General features: G+C 33.6%; 2 protein-coding genes across 3 annotated transcripts; both read left to right on the forward strand.

Moving 5' to 3' along the window:
* The first annotated feature begins 1,145 nt into the window (after positions 1 to 1,145).
* On the forward strand, positions 1,146 to 3,411 carry LOC101260898 (protein NUCLEAR FUSION DEFECTIVE 4). The gene has a single exon (XM_004250929.5). It carries the CDS (start codon positions 1,604 to 1,606, stop codon positions 3,269 to 3,271), a length of 1,668 nt encoding a protein of 555 aa, XP_004250977.1. The 5' UTR covers positions 1,146 to 1,603; the 3' UTR covers positions 3,272 to 3,411.
* Positions 3,412 to 7,379: 3,968 nt separating this feature from the next.
* LOC101261194 (uncharacterized) lies at positions 7,380 to 16,877 on the forward strand. Of its 2 annotated transcripts, none has more exons than XM_004250930.5 (12): positions 7,380 to 7,764; positions 11,366 to 11,537; positions 11,631 to 11,693; positions 11,795 to 11,900; positions 13,383 to 13,487; positions 13,559 to 13,635; positions 13,725 to 13,854; positions 14,480 to 14,552; positions 14,780 to 14,971; positions 15,732 to 15,852; positions 16,015 to 16,239; positions 16,322 to 16,877. In XM_004250930.5, the coding sequence occupies exons 1-12, from the start codon at positions 7,685 to 7,687 to the stop codon at positions 16,367 to 16,369; spliced, it is 1,392 nt and encodes a 463-aa protein (XP_004250978.1). In that variant the 5' UTR covers positions 7,380 to 7,684; the 3' UTR covers positions 16,370 to 16,877. The 2 variants fall into 2 exon arrangements, with proteins under 2 accessions (XP_004250978.1, XP_010313302.1); XM_010315000.4 differs by having other exon boundaries at positions 7,553 to 7,764; positions 11,399 to 11,537.
* The last annotated feature ends 254 nt before the right edge of the window (positions 16,878 to 17,131 follow it).

Genomic DNA, 17,131 nt, shown 5'->3' on the forward strand with positions numbered 1-17,131 from the left:
CATAGAAAATATTACATAATATGTCCACGTGGACACATATATACCTTTAAAATACACTATTGAATAGTGCAGGCGGGTAAAGGTTCTTTCCAATGTTTGATATCGTAACAATAATTTCGATCAAAATTCGAATATTTCAAACCCTTTTCCATATATTTATCAAATCTTTTAAAATGCTCTACTTTTAAAAGATGCAAAATACTGTGACATTTTTTTAGAATTCGAACAATATCACCAAAGTAATATTTAAATCTCCTATTTAGTTAGTTACTAGTGTCATTTTCACCACTAGAAAGAGGAATCATTTTCTTTTTTTCTCAAAGGATAAGTTCAATTTTTTTAATACTCATTTCTTCAATATAGCCAAAAAAAATAAAAATCTTCTAGATATTTGGCTCATTGATTATTTTAGTCATTATTTTGTCTTAATCTTTTTTTATATTACTATATTGTTCTCAATCATCTTTCTTTGACCTCTCAAGTTGTCATTGATTAGTTTTGATTTTTCCATCAACTATCTGCCCCACTCACTTACCTAACAAGTGCTAATTGTATCTTATCCTAAAATTTTGAATTTATAAATATTAAAATAAAAAAAATTATGAAAAATATAAAATTTCTGTCAAAGCTGCTATTTCGTTATATACAAAGTCAGATTCAAGATTTTATATTTGTGATTTCTAAAATAGTTAGCACACATTTTATACGCAAAGTCGAATTCAAGATTTAAGTTTTAAGTTTTGATTCCTAAGATAATTTATTTCTCAATACAAATACAAAGTCTATATCAAAGCTACTCATTCCAACAAAACAATATCGGAGATCCACCCAATTCACTAACTAAACCAACATTAGCTAATATAAATTTCATACACATACAATTCAAGATTTTAAGTTTACAAATTCGAATTAATTCCAAGGACACTTTTGTTTCTTAAAACAAATATAGAGTCGATATCAAAATTACCGAGTCCAACAGAATTATATCATAGATCCACCCAACTAACTAACTAAACCAACATGAACTAATATATATTTCACACACATAGTTAAGTCAGATTTTAAGTTTACAAATTCGAGTTTATTCCAAGGACAATTTGTTTCTTACTACAAATACAGAGTCTATATCAAAGCTACTGAGTCCAACAAAACTATATCGTAGATCCACCCAACTAACCAAACCAACATGAGCTAATATACATTTCATACACATAGTCAAGTCAGATCCAAAAAATTTTAAGTTTACAAATTCGAGTTTATTCTAAGGACACTTTGTTTCTTAACACAAATACAGAGTCTATATCAAAGCTACTGAGTCCAATATAACAATATCGTAGATCTAGCAAAACCAACACGAGCTAATATATATTTCACATACATAATCCTATCAGATTCAAGATTTTAACTTTACAAATTCGAGTTAATTCCAATAACACTTTGTTTCTTAATACAAACACAGAGTCTGTATCAAAGCTAGTGAATTCGACCAAACTAACCTTATTTACCAAAAAAAAAAAAAAAAAACACAAGATAAGTGTATATATAGTACTTAGAGAAAAGAGCTTCGTTGTTTAGAGAAAAATAGAGGAAGAGAGAGAGAGATATGGGAGAGATGCCAATGAGCAAAATCCATGAAATTTTGCAATTCACCAATCATGTTATACAAGGTAGGTGGTTCTCTCTTTTTGCTTCATTTCTCATAATGGCTGGAGCTGGTGCTACTTATCTATTTGGTACTTACTCTAAAGAAATAAAATCTTCACTTGGATATGACCAAACCACACTTAATCTCTTAGGTTTCTTTAAAGATCTTGGTGCTAATGTTGGTGTTTTCTCTGGTTTACTTGCTGAAATCACTCCAACATGGTTTGTTTTACTTGTTGGTGCATCAATGAATTTCATTGGCTATTTCATGATATGGCTATCTGTTGCTGGCAAAATTCAAAAACCAAAGGTTTGGCTTATGTCTATGTACATATGTATTGGTGCTAATTCACAAAATTTCGCAAACACTGGTGCTCTGGTTACATCTGTTAGAAACTTCCCTCAGAGCAGAGGAAATATGATTGGGTTATTAAAAGGTTTTACTGGATTAAGTGGTGCTATATTGACACAATTATACTTAGCTCTATATGGAAATGATGCTACTTCACTTGTTTTGCTTATAGCTTGGTTACCTGCTGCAATATCACTCATATTTGTGTATACCATTCGGGAGATGAGAGTCGTTAACCAGCCGAATCAGTTGAAAGTTTTTAACTATTGTTTGGCTATAGCAATCGTGCTCGCATTGTTTCTTATGGTTATGACATTGGTTGAAAGGGCAGTTAGTTTTACTCATGCTGCTTATGTTGCTACTGCTACTATAGCTTGTGCTTTGTTGTTTACGCCTCTTTTGGTCTTCGTTAGAGAAGAGTTGTTAAGTGTTTTTCGTAATCCTCCAGAAGTTGTGGTAGTAGTAGAGAAAGAAGATACTAACAATTTGAAGTGTTTGTCATTCAATGACATTTTCTTGAATAAACCAGAAAGAGGGGAAGATTATAGTATATTGCAAGCACTTCTCAGTACTGATATGTTGATTTTATTCGTTGCTACGTTCTGTGGACTTGGGACGAGCTTGACTGCTGTCGATAACTTAGGACAGATCGGAGAGTCTTTAGGATATCCAACAACAACAATCAAGTCCTTTGTGTCACTTCTTAGTATATGGAACTTTTTTGGGAGAATTTTCTCAGGATTTGTATCTGAAGCGTTGCTCGTTAAGTACAAATTCCCTAGGACACTTATGATGACATTAGTCCTGTTGTTATCCTGCATTGGACTGCTTCTCATCGCGTTTCCATTCAACGGATCAGTATACGTTGCATCAGTGATCATAGGGTTCTCATTTGGTGCACAATTGCCTTTACTCTTCTCAATCATTTCTGAACTTTTCGGATTGAAGTACTATTCCACATTGTTCAATTGTGGTCAACTGGCTAGCCCTCTTGGCTCATACATATTGAATGTGAAGGTAACGGGACCTCTATACGATAGAGAGGCATTGAAGGATCTCGCGAGAAAAGGCTTAACTAGATCATCTGTTAAAGAATTGACATGTATTGGGAACCAATGTTATCGACAGGCTTTTATTATCTTGGCTAGTGTCGCCTTCTTTGGCGCGCTAGCCTCGTTGGTTTTGGTTGCAAGAACTAGAAAATTTTATAAAAGTGATATATACAAGAAGTTCAGAGAGCAAGCTGAGGCAGAAATGGCTTCAACAAAACAATAAATAAGCAGATATATACACTAATAACAACTTTACACTGGCCTATTTAAGTAGTTTTTGTTTTCTTGATCATTTATGCATCCATTAATTATGTATTAATCCTATGAAAAGAAAATTCTCAATTAATATCTGTTTGTAGTAAATTGTTGAACTAGAAAATTACTGCCTGTTTTGATAATATGTCGTTGTGCTAAGGGTCTATTAGAAACAACATTTCTACTTCATAATGGTAGGGGTGAGTCTGCGTAGATCTTACCCTCCTGAGATCTCATTCGTGAGGGTGTGTTTGGTATGAAGGAAAATGTTTTACTGAAAAATAAGTAGATTTTGTACTTATTTTCTCATGTTTGGTTGGTGAGTAGAAAATATTTTCAGAAATAATTTTTAGTGTTTGATTTACGAATGAAAAATGTTTTTGAGAGACATATTTTATTTTTACTAGAGTGAAAAATAATTTATGAAATTGAAAATATTTTTTAAAAACAACTTTTATTTGAGGGGTGGGGGTGGGGTAGGGGTAAGGGGTAGGAGTGAAAATATAAAAATTTGAACTTTATAATATTTTTAAAAAGCAAAATTATTTTTTTGGGGAGGGGGTGGGTTGAGGGGGAGGGAGTTGGCCAGTGGTGGGTGAGTGGAGGTCAGGGATCGAATAAAAAAATAAATTTTAAAATTGATTTTTTTTAAATTGTTATTTTTTCCAAAAAAAAAAATTAAAATTGAAGAAGAGTTTTGGAAAGTGTTTTCCTTAATTTTTGTAGAGAAGTTATTTTTCTTAATTTTGAGAAAAAATGAATTAATTTGAAAAACATTTTTCAAAACTTTTGCCCCAACCAAACATAAGAAAATACCAAACACACGCCGTGTATATTGTTGTTTTAGTTAAGCAGAAAACTGAACATAAAAAGAACACTAAAAATTGTGAGCTTTTGTGCAACTTGGAATTAAGAATTAGAGAGTTGGCTAGAAATTGAAAGATAGGCTAGTTTTGTCTGTTTTTCTGGTGGCACACAAGTTAAAATAATCAGACTAAATGACAGTATTTTAGACTAGTAGTAGATCACATTCTTGGCCATGTCTCCTTTTTGTTTTTTCTTTGCTTCCCATTCAATGTCTCGTGGAATGGAGTCATGGACTGATTCGAATATATACGTCACGTAAGGTTCATTAAAGGCGGAAAAGAGATAAATCTTATTCGTACTAAGTGTTTACATCAAGCAAAGTGTTCTATAGAATCCTATCAAGAGTTTCTTTTTCTCTTTTCCTTTTCATTTCAGTGCTCAAATTCAAAATTTCTAATTAAGGATGAAGATATCTTATATATTCTAATGCAAGCTTTGATGGTCCTTGATGTGATATGTAATTTCATATGACTTAGTGGTAGATAAAAATAAATATTCACTTACAACGAAAGAAGTTTTGATCTAGAGTTTTAGACACAACTGAACACTAATTTGATGAGCATATCAACCTAATGGATTTGTAATTTTTTACCAATGAATAAATATCAAGTTGATGTAATATCTCGAAAGTTTCTAAAATAAGGCTTGAACCATTCTTTAATTGCCTATAAAATTGTAACAGGTGTTTCTTGAGTTACTCATATGTGTAAAGGTAATTTCTTTGGTGTTCAAATGGATTTGAATATGACTTAAGGTCACAAGAACTTTCTAGCACAGAGTTGATCTGAAATCTTCAATGTTGATTAAGTTTTGACATAAGATTCTACTTAGTCTTTGAGTCCTGTTTCCAATGCCATCAAGTTTTTCTCATTTCATGTTCGGAGTAAAAAATTATGACTGTTTTACCAAACACTGTCAAACCAGGGTTTTCTGAGTTCGTGAACGACGACACCAACCAAGTGGCCGTAGGTTGAACCACGATCCGTTCTGTCAAGCCGATGATAGAGTACTGGGGGTCAATTTTTGAGACCCAAATCCTATGGACCCAACCGACGAGCCATAAACGGACTTACGAGCCGTCGTTTGGACCCGTAAATGGACTTGTGAGCCTTAAAAACTCATTATAGAATTAGCGAATGAGATATACAATCTGTGGGTCAAACCACGACCCGTAGAAGGTTTTTTTTCTCCCCAATTTTGAGAAGGCAAGTCTAATCTTTTCCCGCCCTGTCCAAGCCTTAACCACGACCCTTTTCACCTTATTAAGGTCTAAATAGTGTTAAATCATTATTTTGCGTTCTTCAACACTTCAAAGATTTTAGAGCAAGGATTCAAGAGGAGAAAAGTTACGGTTTTCTATCGTTATTTGAATTTCATCGATTTCGCCAAGAATTTTGTTCTTCCAAGATATGTAAGGCTATCATTGGTGATGGATTGAGTTCGTTTTCACGCCCTAAATCTACTTTCTACTAGTAAAAAATAATCTAGCGTTATCTTATTAGTTTGGGATATTTTATAGATGAGTTTGTTGTTGATTTTCGAGTTGTTATTCTTAATTTTCGAGTTACTATATATTATTTATTGAGATTGTTGAGTTGATTATTCATGCATGATTTTCAGCATCAACCCTATTATTTGAAGTACTCACTGAGTTATTGATGATAATCTTTTAACCAAATAATTATCTTAATTGTTTTTTCTCATAAAGTAAAAAGGAGTTTTGAGGAAAGTTTAATAAGACATTTCACATAACGCTTAGGGGAATTATTGACTCCCAAATTTATCATTTTTACATTGAGAAATAAAAAACTTTGATTTCTAAATGAGTTCAGAGATATTTCAGAGCAGTTGTCTCTTTTGAGAGATAGTTGAGCAATTATCTCAAATCAGAGAAAGAGTAATGTTTTTATAAATTGAGCAGAGGTAAATATTATTGGGAGTAATATTGAATACCGATATGAGGGAAAGTTCGGATAACTCACAACGCCCATAAACTATGTATTGCTAGCATGGGTACAAGATCATACTTTTTAGATGAATCCTTGGAACTTTTGGGCATAATTTAGTGGATCCACTTAATTGAGGTGTTCTACATCCCGACACGATATAAGACAATTCTGACAGCTTAGACAATACATTGTATTGTCACTTAACTCATAATGATGGTTGTTGGTTAGAGAATCTCCTAATAGAGTTAAATGTATTTTTATATACCACTTATTAAGTTAAAGTTCAGAGAATGAGAAAGTGTTCTTTTTAACTTTTACTGATTTCACTTCCTTATTTATTTAAATTCAGTCGAGTATATATCTACATATATTATAGTCTCTTCATTCAGTTCTTTGCTATTCAGTTATATTACATACTCATACATTCAATGTATTGATGTCATTTGACCTGCATCTTTGATGATGTAAAACATGTGTTTAGAATCATCAACAAACATAAAGTTGAGATCAGTTTGCGCTTCACAATTTTTTTCTGTTATTGTTGAGTTGTCGTGGGTCTTGTCCCGACTTCTATCCTACTAATAAAGTCTTCATAGATAGATAGAGTTGACAAGTCTCTCGGTATCTCCCTTTGTTTGAGATGTTTCGAGAATATTTTGCTAAGTATTATTATTATTATTATTGCACTTAAGTATTTTCAAACAGTTGAGTTAAGTATTTACTTGAGTTTGAATGTTCTAAATTCTAATTTTTAAAGTTTCTTTGTATTTGAATAAGTCTTCCGCTAAATAGTCAATCAGACTAAAGGTCGCTTGAGAACTAGAAATGGTTCTCGAGTGTCGGCCACGTCCAGGATGTAGGCTCAGGGCATGTACAATTGATTTCACAGAAAATCATTAAATTATAGTATTATCGCAAAAAAGTTATTGAATTATTTTTTTTAATTATAAAATCACTCAACTTTTGTTAATTTCAAAAACATCATTTTGGTAAATTTCTCGATGAAAATTGGCTGGAAAATTCATAATTTTTTCAAACTCCCTCCATATAGATTATTAATGACTCATTTCGACCCAACATTTTAAACTTTCTATAAACAGACAGTTAAAATTTTTTCATTCTATTAATGCATTTGAGGTTTATGCACGATCAAAAATATTTTAATTAATTATTCCGATAACACTGAAATACCTGAATTAAAACGATGCAACTACATTTGTCTATTATAGAATTTAACCAAAATAGCAAAATCCTCAAAACCTACTAATCTCAAATATCACTACCAAAAGGAGGAAAAATAAAAATGCAAACAATGGAAAATTAGCAAGCCAAAAGTGCAAATCATCCAAAAAAGAAAGGATGAAAATGAAAAAAAACCCCCACATTTTTTCGTTTTCCCGGGCAAACCCGAGGCTATAAATTAAGCCGAAGAATCCATTTTTAGCCTTTCTTTTTCTGTTCAAAATCTGTATTATTATAGAAGAATTACTGTGTTTTTCAGCTATTTTTAGATTTTTGTTTGCTAGATTTGTGTTTAATTTGTTGTTGTTGAAGCAATTCAGTTGATGACGGAGATGGATGAACCTCTGGATTTTGAATTTGAAGAACCCTCCATCGTTAGCCCTGTTGTTACTAAGCGCAAAAAGTGAGTTTTTTTCTCTCTTCTTTATCAACAATTGTTTTGTTTTGTTTTTTCTGTTGATTAGATTGCAAAATTCGATGCTTTTTTTTATTAGAATGCAAAACTAGATGTTAGGTATCTAGGGTTTGAGTTATGGGTGGTTTAATTTTTTTTTAATTAACTTTGATGTCGTGGTCAACTTTTGCGCACCTGGGCTATTGTTATGGCTAGTTTCACGGGATACCTGTAAAGTCTCACAAATGTTCCACCACCGACATGTTTCGGAGATTTGAACTTGAGATGTCATTGTTTATTCAAGTACCTTAGAGTACAGTTGGAGTTGGGATTTGATGTTTATGAGTTTGAGATTTTTAGTCATTTTGAGTTACTGAGTTTTAAATTAATATTTTTTCACTGACGGAGATTAGGATAAGCTTTGATGAATAACACTTTGTTTGGATGGTTGTTACGTATTGTTTCATAGTGTATTGCATCATCAGTAGCGCATCTAGGACTTAAAAGGGTTACGAGCGCTCACTTTCTTTAACGTAAAGTTGCTTTCCAAGAAGGGTTTCCTTCTAAAAACTTACTAATATTTTTATAGTTAAGTTAGTAAATGAAATGCTGAAAATAGAAATGTGAAAAAACAATAAATCGAAAAGAAAAAGAAGCAAGCAAATAATAGTGAAAAGGTATAAAAAGAAGTGTAAAAATGTATAAAGAAATTCAGTTTGCCTTTTTTCCAATTAAAAAAATACATGGATTTACCTGGATTCGAACCCTCGCACTCAAGGGCATCAACGCAAGCGTTAACTTTGATCTGAGAGCCAAAGCACCCGTCAGACCTTTTGGTTGATGGGTGCTCAAGAGTTGATTATATTAATATTTCAATATTTTCTATAAACATATACCAATGTTTTGTCGGAGTCAATGGGTGCTTGAGCACCCGTACTCTCTGTGGGTCCGCCCGTATGTATCGTATTGTATTGTTTGAATAATTAAGACAACATTTGGACATATTGTATCATTCTCCGTTGTTACATAATATCATACACCCTTAATTTGAATGATTAACCTACGAGGAAACTAGGCTACGAGGTAAAACTACTATGAAAAGATGGGTGAAGACGTGAAGGATAAAATAGAAGTATTGAATAATAAGTAAAGATAAAATAAGAAGAAAATATTAAGGTAGCGATGCGATCTTACCAAATCGGTCATTACACAAAATGGGTTTTTTTGTTGTTACCTAATGACGGATTTAAACGATACGATATAATCAAGTTTGAGTTATAATCAAAAGAAACATTGTATTTAAACTAGCAATACGATACATCAACGTGTAACAACCATCCAAATAAGGTGTAAAAGAAGAATCGGTAGAAATTCACACATGAGAAGCAAATCAAACCTTTAGACTTAAAAGACCAAGGAAGAGTAAGATAGATTTAGGGACGGTAGGTGGTTGTCTAGAATAGATTCTCAAATGGGTCCCGACTTTTCAACACTTGCTCTTTCAAGTCCATATGGCCGTGATCTGTCATTACGTGCGACTATCTCCATTATGGAAAGAGAAAAAAAATTTAGTGTCAAGGGTGGTTGATTCATGCTCCTGAAGATAGAAATCAAACGCGAGTTGTTGTGTGTTCATAATCTGCTGCTGAGTGGGGTAACCAAAACTATGGAGTTTTCTGTATCCGCTTCCTACACTCAGTTCTACCCTGACTTACAGAGTGTTTTCTAACATTTTAATATAAATTCAAGTTATAAGCACTAGGTAAAATTTGTAAGATAGCAGTGTAGTTTAATAGGTTGTTGCAGGTTTTACTATTTTTTAATTTTGTCATTCCATGTTGTAGTTACTTTGGTGGTGTTTAAGTTCTTAGTGTATGACAATTGAACTTTTTTATCATGTATTTATGTATTTATTTTAGAATTCTCACTTGAACCAAGTCTTAAGGTTATAAATTCTAATTGAGATACCCACCATGCTGTTTGTTTTGTATCAGTTTGGTGAGAGGATAAGGTGTAAGAATTATCCTTATGACCTTAAGAGAGCTTAAGCATAGTATATAGAATCACTATCGTCAGTTAGTGCTTTTATGATGGCAACTGCCATTGTTATTGGTGCTTAATCCTGAGACAAACTTTTACAACAATCAGTTACCATGCTGTAGTAACGCTGGAAGAATTGATTTTGTTGAATCGTTAATAATTACATATCTACACTCTAGAAAATGAAATACAATTAGGATGATTCGTATGGTACCTGAGGAGGGAAGTTAGACCACATACCCTACTCATGATAAGAACTTACTTTTGGAGATATGATGGGAGCCCTCTAACTGGTTGAAATTAATCAAGATATGTTTTAAATCTAATGTGTCATTTCCAGGAAATATGAATTTACTAGAAACATCTGAGACATATAAAGTAAGCTAAAGGCATGGATAAGTATATGTGGAAAGCTTTCCCTCTTGTTTAATTTCTGCCTAGAGACTAGAAAAATGGGGGAGTGGAGAAAGAAAAATGAAGAAAGAAGTTGATAATTGATTAATTAAAGGATGCTAATGGAACTCTTGATGGGATCGACATGTACTTGTGGAAATTTACTTAGGATATGATTGAGATTCTTTTTTGAGTATTTACAAGATTAAACACTCCTCATAAAGAAAGGAGAAAGGGAAGGGAAAGAAAATAGTGGTGTAAGTTAGGTAAAGAGGAAGGCTAAAGGTTTTTCCTACTGCCAATGAAGTTTACTTTTATATCTGCAACTTAAGTAGGTATAAGGTGTTAGATGCAATTAGAATACAGGTTTTTGGTTTATTGTACTGTACTACTGTTTACTTTATCACTCCTTGCCAAAGTTTCATCATATGTCTCATAAGTTCAAGGCAAGATAGGTTCCTGAACCTTTTAATATTTTATTCTCTGATATATAGAAGTCAAGGTGATTTTCTTCAGTTGCTTGGCATCTTTCCATTCCTAAACAGTTAGGTAAGCCATGTTGCTCCAACCTCTTCAAAACACTTCGATACCTATATATGGATATCATATGGACCACATGCTCTGATGACCTCAAACTTTTTTATGGCATCATTTACTTAAGCAGACCAATGATATACGTGTAGCCAAAATTTCTGTGCTAGTGTTTGGAGATCTGTAAAATTATCCTGGACCTCTTTTATTATTTAGACAAAAGCTGTTCGGACTGAAGTACACCTTTAGTTTGTTATATTATGCGAAAAATACCAATTTGATTACTTATACAAAATAAAAAAGAACTATTACCATTTGAATATGTAGAGATAGTGGAGAGAGTTGCTGATGTCTACCATTTAGAGCCATTTTCTCAGTTAATTTGAGTGGTGTCTGAGTTCACTGTTAACAAATATTGGCCAGTTCTTGCTTCTAGACTTTCTAATAGTCAAAATATCGTACTGGATTCAGCACATAAGCATTATATTCTCTGACCCCCCCCCCCCCCCCCCCAAAGTAGTGAATACATAAGTGAATATGCATATTTTTACCTGATTGATATCTCCCATTGTTATTTATTCAGCCGATTGAATGGTCTTAGTAGTGTAGTACTGTTTATGTTTTCTTATTTCAACTAATATTCTAGGAAGAAGGTAATCGGCTTAGATGATCTTCTCAGTGAATTCTACCAAGTGAAGAGCGACATACCTAAGAAGGAATCTAAACGTGCAAAGATCCATAAGTCTGATGAGTCAGATGATGATTTGAATACCAGAGAAGCAGCGCTTAATAACTATGTTAACAAATGCGAACAACAGGTATGCATTTTTGTTTCTTTTTTTTTCCAAGTTGGTATGGTTCTCAATTTGATCCTAATGTTTGACAACATTGAATTTTGTTTCATTTTGTAGATGAATGAAATAAGCACTGATGATCAGATGCCATTATGGGGTCTTCAAGTTTTTGGGGACCAGGTTTTATCTATGAACTAAGACAAGCCTAGCGTTCACTTTACACTGATGGTATCTTGGGTTTGAGTGAATTATAACGTTTATCTTTTCCTGTCTGACTGCAGAAAGCTATGCCCACACTTGCTTTTCCCCAGCTCAGTAGTTGTGCCCTTTTGCAGTCCTTTATGGAGAATGAAGCTAATTCATTGTTAGGAATCAAAACAGAAGAAGGTGTTATCTCTTCCTCTCCCTCTTTTTTATTTCCTTCCAATTTTTACTGAATTTGTCACAATTATGCTTTGTTAGTGACAGCTCTATCTTCAGATTTTAGCTCTGTTATCTGAGCTATAAGTACTAGTGCTGGGAAAATGGATAAAATACCCAAGTATCTGTCCAACCTGCCCATCTAGAAATGGGTTGGATAACTGATTTCTTAAAACTGGATTAAGTATGGATCAAGCCGTGTAACTTGTGGTAAAAATAAAATAAAAGCACCGATCAAAATGGATAACTCGGAATTCCCAAAATGACTGGCTTACAGTCCATAAGTTCCGCTCTGCTGCTACTGAACTAATTGTGCAAAGCACAATTTTATTTTTGGTTTTGGTGAGAGGGGTGTGGAGGGGCTTCTGCTCCTTTGAGCAAAACATATTATTTTCTTTTGTCAGACTGTAAAAGTAAAGCAGATTCATACCTGGTTTAAGAATTTTCTCTCATTTCTGCAATCAATTACACAGAATAATATATACAACTCAAATTCTAGTAGCTTTGTGATGTATTTTGCCAGTGTGTTTTATTTTGTTTCAGTTTAAATAGCTGAATACCCAATTAGATATTAAATAGTTCTTAGTTTGACGTAAATCCATCTAAGAGCCCGTTTGGATTGGCATAAAAAAGTAGCTTTTAAAAAATAACTTTTTAGTCAAATTCAAAAAGAAAGAGCACTCTTCATTATATAAGCTGCCACTGAAATATATATATATTTACTATAATTGTGATATTTATGAAAAAAGAGTATTAATATCTAATTTTCGTTGGACTTTTAGTAAATTATGAATGCATACTTGCATTGTGATTCCATTGTATAATATAATTTTCTTTTTACAAAATCATGTGACAATGGATATGGGATACACGTGCGAAGCACGTACCCAAAGACTAGTTTATTTATAAAGAGAGATTTTTTTTTGCGTTTCTTGACTAATTACACGGGGTACTTGCTACCTCCCACCAATACAATATCAGTACCGGGTAATTCTATCCATTAGGAGTTGGACAGAAGGGAAGAAGTCACCTAGTGTTTTTGGGGTTCCCTTTGGGATTTGAACTTGAGACCTCATTGTTCTCAATCCACTTCATTGACTAACTAGGCTACACCCTTGGGTGCTGCAAAAAAATTAATAGTTTGTCAAACTATTCCATTGATCTTGATATAAATATGTTAGTGGATTTTTAATTTTGTAAATTATATAAATAGAACATATGGATCCATATTATCTATCACTCAGTACGTTTTTTTCTGTAAATACGCTTGGGACAGATATTTTATATGTTTTTGCCTAACTTGTTTTAACCCACCCATATCTGATCTTGACCATCCCATTTTCCAGCACTAGGTATAACTCAAGAACAAGTTCTTAGAACATTCAAATGAGTTATTTAATCAATTTTATTGGGGATTAACTGTGGGGTTCCATCACGATGCTGTGGCAGGAGAAGCATTTCTGGAAGGATTGCTTGTGAACGGTTGGCTTTTGAAATTGGTTACAGATCATGGTCGTGTTGAAAAGTGCATAGGAGCATGGACATTTAGTCTCAGTGAGTAGTAGTTCTTTCCAATTATTGATGCTGAGGGATTCTGTAGTTACAATTGCATTATGCCCTCTCAGTGTTATATTCACCAAAAGAAGAGTTGAGAGCAGCAGCATTTGAATTTTGGTGTTCCATTCTTTTACCTAAAAATCAGGTTTTCATCTCTGCTCCGGAATGAATGATATATCATCTGTCTATTGATGCAAATTTCTTAAGTTATTTTCTCTCCTCATGCTTTGTAAGGTTGATACTGTAAAGTTTGAGATGAAATGGTTGCCGAACCATTCAGAACTTAGACGAGCGCTTGAAGTATATGGCTTTCTGTTGGATTCCCCTTCCAAATCTTCATCCAGCGTGGAAATTGTGGATGGAGGTACACAAATTCCACCATAGGCTAATTTTTCCTGATACCAATAATTGTCCCCTGCAAATCAAGTTTCTAGTCTATGTATATCTTATTTGCTTCATCCATACTTCTATATATTTTTTTTGATGACCTTGGTGTCCGGGCCATCTTTTGCGCACCTTGACCATCTATATAGTAACCATAAATTATTGGCTTGCAAGAAAGTTGCCAAAAAACTACAGGCAAAGAGCAGTGGGGAAAGGGTATATCAGTGTCAGTCTTTCTTGTCTATAGGGTACTAAATCATGCACAAATCATTGTGCATGCATATTCTTCAAATAAGGTTTTAGTTATTCTCTTTACGTATTTGTTGCTAAATTTCCATAATATTTGGATTAAACTGGAAATGTGATAAAATTGGAGCTAAGGCTTCTATAGTGGATAAGAGTGTGCAACGTAATTTATTAATTAGTAAGAGTCTTTATGTTAGTCTTTTAACATTAACAAACTTGGCGTTAGACCTTTAAGAAGGACATACATAGTTTCTTAGGGTCTTGGGATTTCATTACTAGTATAGTGTTATTCAGTATTTACAAGGGCCATATTTCTTACTTGTGTATTACAAATTCTCACAACTTATGTTGTTTCTTAGATTCTGATTCTGCTGGACCGCCTCAAAATATCAAATACTGGATAAAATATGTTTCTGTTTGTTGCCAAGCAAGGTATGTGATGTGCCGTTCTACTTTGGAGCTTTAGTTGTGTTTATAAGATTGTAAACATTCATTTAACTGTGTCAACTGTTAGAAAGTAGAAAAAATTAATACTTGATGTAGAGCGGTGTTTAATATTACTCTGGAACTTACTTTGATCAGAATCATTTAGGTTTTATTGATCCAGAATCATGGCATTATATTAAGTCTCAATCTTTGCTTTTTTGTTTTTTTCATAGGACCAAACGTTCAGTTTTCTCAACAGCGGAGGTAGAAGATTTGATTACCTCAGTGATCTATCTCTTCTTAGATCGGCAATTTATTGGCCTATCTTCAGTGTTGAAGGATTGCTTGCACTCCCTTATTAGCTTCTTTAGTGATGATGCATTCCATTCAAGCTGTCAGAAAATAGCAAAATTCCTCACCTGCAGGTTCTTTGTAAAATCTTTCATTGATTTCTACAATTAGTTTGACTGTGTTCTTAAGTAATTTAGTGCCTCCGACCTTCAATTATTTCTGCACATGGATGGATCTTATTCCTCTCCCACTTAGTAGAGAGAGAGAAGTGGAAAGAGGAGATAAATTTAGTGGAAAAATCAGACAAGTTGCATATGAATACAAACTTGGAACATACACCTTTCAGCTTAAAAGATGCATTTTGAACCTCATTTTTACTGTTGCTATAGAGGGGGCATTTTTTTATATTACTACTGTTGTTTCTTCAACTTTGGTTACATTTACCCTTTTTACTGTTTGTACTTCTCTTTCTTCATTATATTCATCTTAGCTTTTTACACCATGCACTTTTTTTTCCTAACTTGTCTTGAAAATTGATTTTCTTCAGTCGAGGGTCTATTAGAAACAACCTCTCTACTCCACAAAGGTAGGGGTAAGGTCTGTATACACACACACACACACACAGAGACCCCCACCTGTGCGACTACACTGGGTATGTTGTTATTTGTCCCGGTGACTGATTTTTAAATCATGTTCAAAGTTGAAATTGTTCTGTTCTGCCCCTTTTGCATCTTAAGTAATAGTAATTGTTAATTGTTATGCATTCATCTCCGTTTTTCCTTAGAGCTTTATGTTATAGATACCTGTTTCTATGGATCTGTAGATTTAGAAGTTTTATATTCTTTCAATGCTCCTTGCATTAAAGTTCTATGACGGGACAAGCCATTTCTTCAGAGTTCCTACTGATGTCAACTGCTTGAGATCTGTGGAGAGCGTAGCTGGACTGGATGCTCGTTCCAAGCATCTGAGGAGTGTGCTGGCCTTTCAGTTTCTTGTAGCATGTTTTGACGACAAGGTAGCTTTGACGTACTTTTACTATCACTACTACCATTTGAGTATCCTTTCTGCCCCTCATCATGTTTGTCATCGTCATATAATTGTCATGCCAGGTCTTGAAATGTGTTTTCTTCTGCGAAGCTAACAATCTTTGGCATACGTTACCTAAATACTCGTGCAGGTACATGATGAAGAACAGATCTTGAGATCTCTAATCTCCTTCAATCTGAAGGATAAGAATTGTGATCTTCTCAAAATGTATATTCAACTAGTTCTGGCTGAGAACTGGCTGTTGTGCAACTCATTGTTAAAAGATAAACCAATAATCAGTGAGACGTGGAGCGCGTGCCTTAGAAACTGTTCCTGTCAAATCACTATCACAGATTTGAGGTCTTATGCTTCTAAGGTAAACATAATCTAATCCGTCTTCAACTTTTATCATCTTAGCTACTTTTCAAGATCCTCCTGAGGTTTATCGTTTTTGTTAGGTTCGTAGTAAAGCATCATATCTTCTTCAAGGCAACGCCACAAGATGACTCTATCCTAGCGCAGAAAATTCTTCCTACAGTAAATCAGGCTAGTGACAAAGTAACTAACTCTGAGCATAAGAGATCGACATATATTATGTGTAATCTACAGATTTGGATGCTTCATCGACTCGCGATGGAACCAGAAGATTCATCATAGCATCTATAGAAAGTTGACAGTGAGATGGCTGGCCATCTTCAACTGACAATTTTCTGGTAAGCAATGCAGTTTTTGTTAAAGATTGATCGATCCGCCAGGTTCTTTTGTCATTCTGGCTTCTCACTAGATGGCACTGCTTTTACCCTTCCAAAAATTTGTCCAAATGCTCTTTTTTAGTTGGTGAAAGTATAACCTGGATAAAGGTTAGATATGAGTTTAATGTTTGCTGGTATTTTTTTCAACTTTATAACCCAAAATATGAGTTTTTGAGACTTGCACACTGTGCTAAATTGTAAGCAAGATGGAAGACAACAGTCGAAAAATCAAATCGAGCAATAAATTCAGTTTCATAGGTAATTTCAACTAGTGTTTTAAAAGGTGTGAATGCAAGGTCGAGTTACGTTTTAAATAATACGGGGTGTAACTCATAAGTCTTATGGATATTTAATTTTTAATATTTTATAAATAATTAAACAATGAAATATGAAAAGAGATAACTTTGTTTTCATATAGATGAAACTTTTAAGAAATATATGAAGATATGAAAGTGGACTATACAAGTTAAACCTCATTTGAGAAAGAAAATTCCCATATAATTAATTAATTGACAC

This window comes from Solanum lycopersicum, chromosome 11 (assembly GCF_036512215.1).
Source record: "Solanum lycopersicum chromosome 11, SLM_r2.1".
Lineage (NCBI taxonomy): Eukaryota > Viridiplantae > Streptophyta > Magnoliopsida > Solanales > Solanaceae > Solanum > Solanum lycopersicum.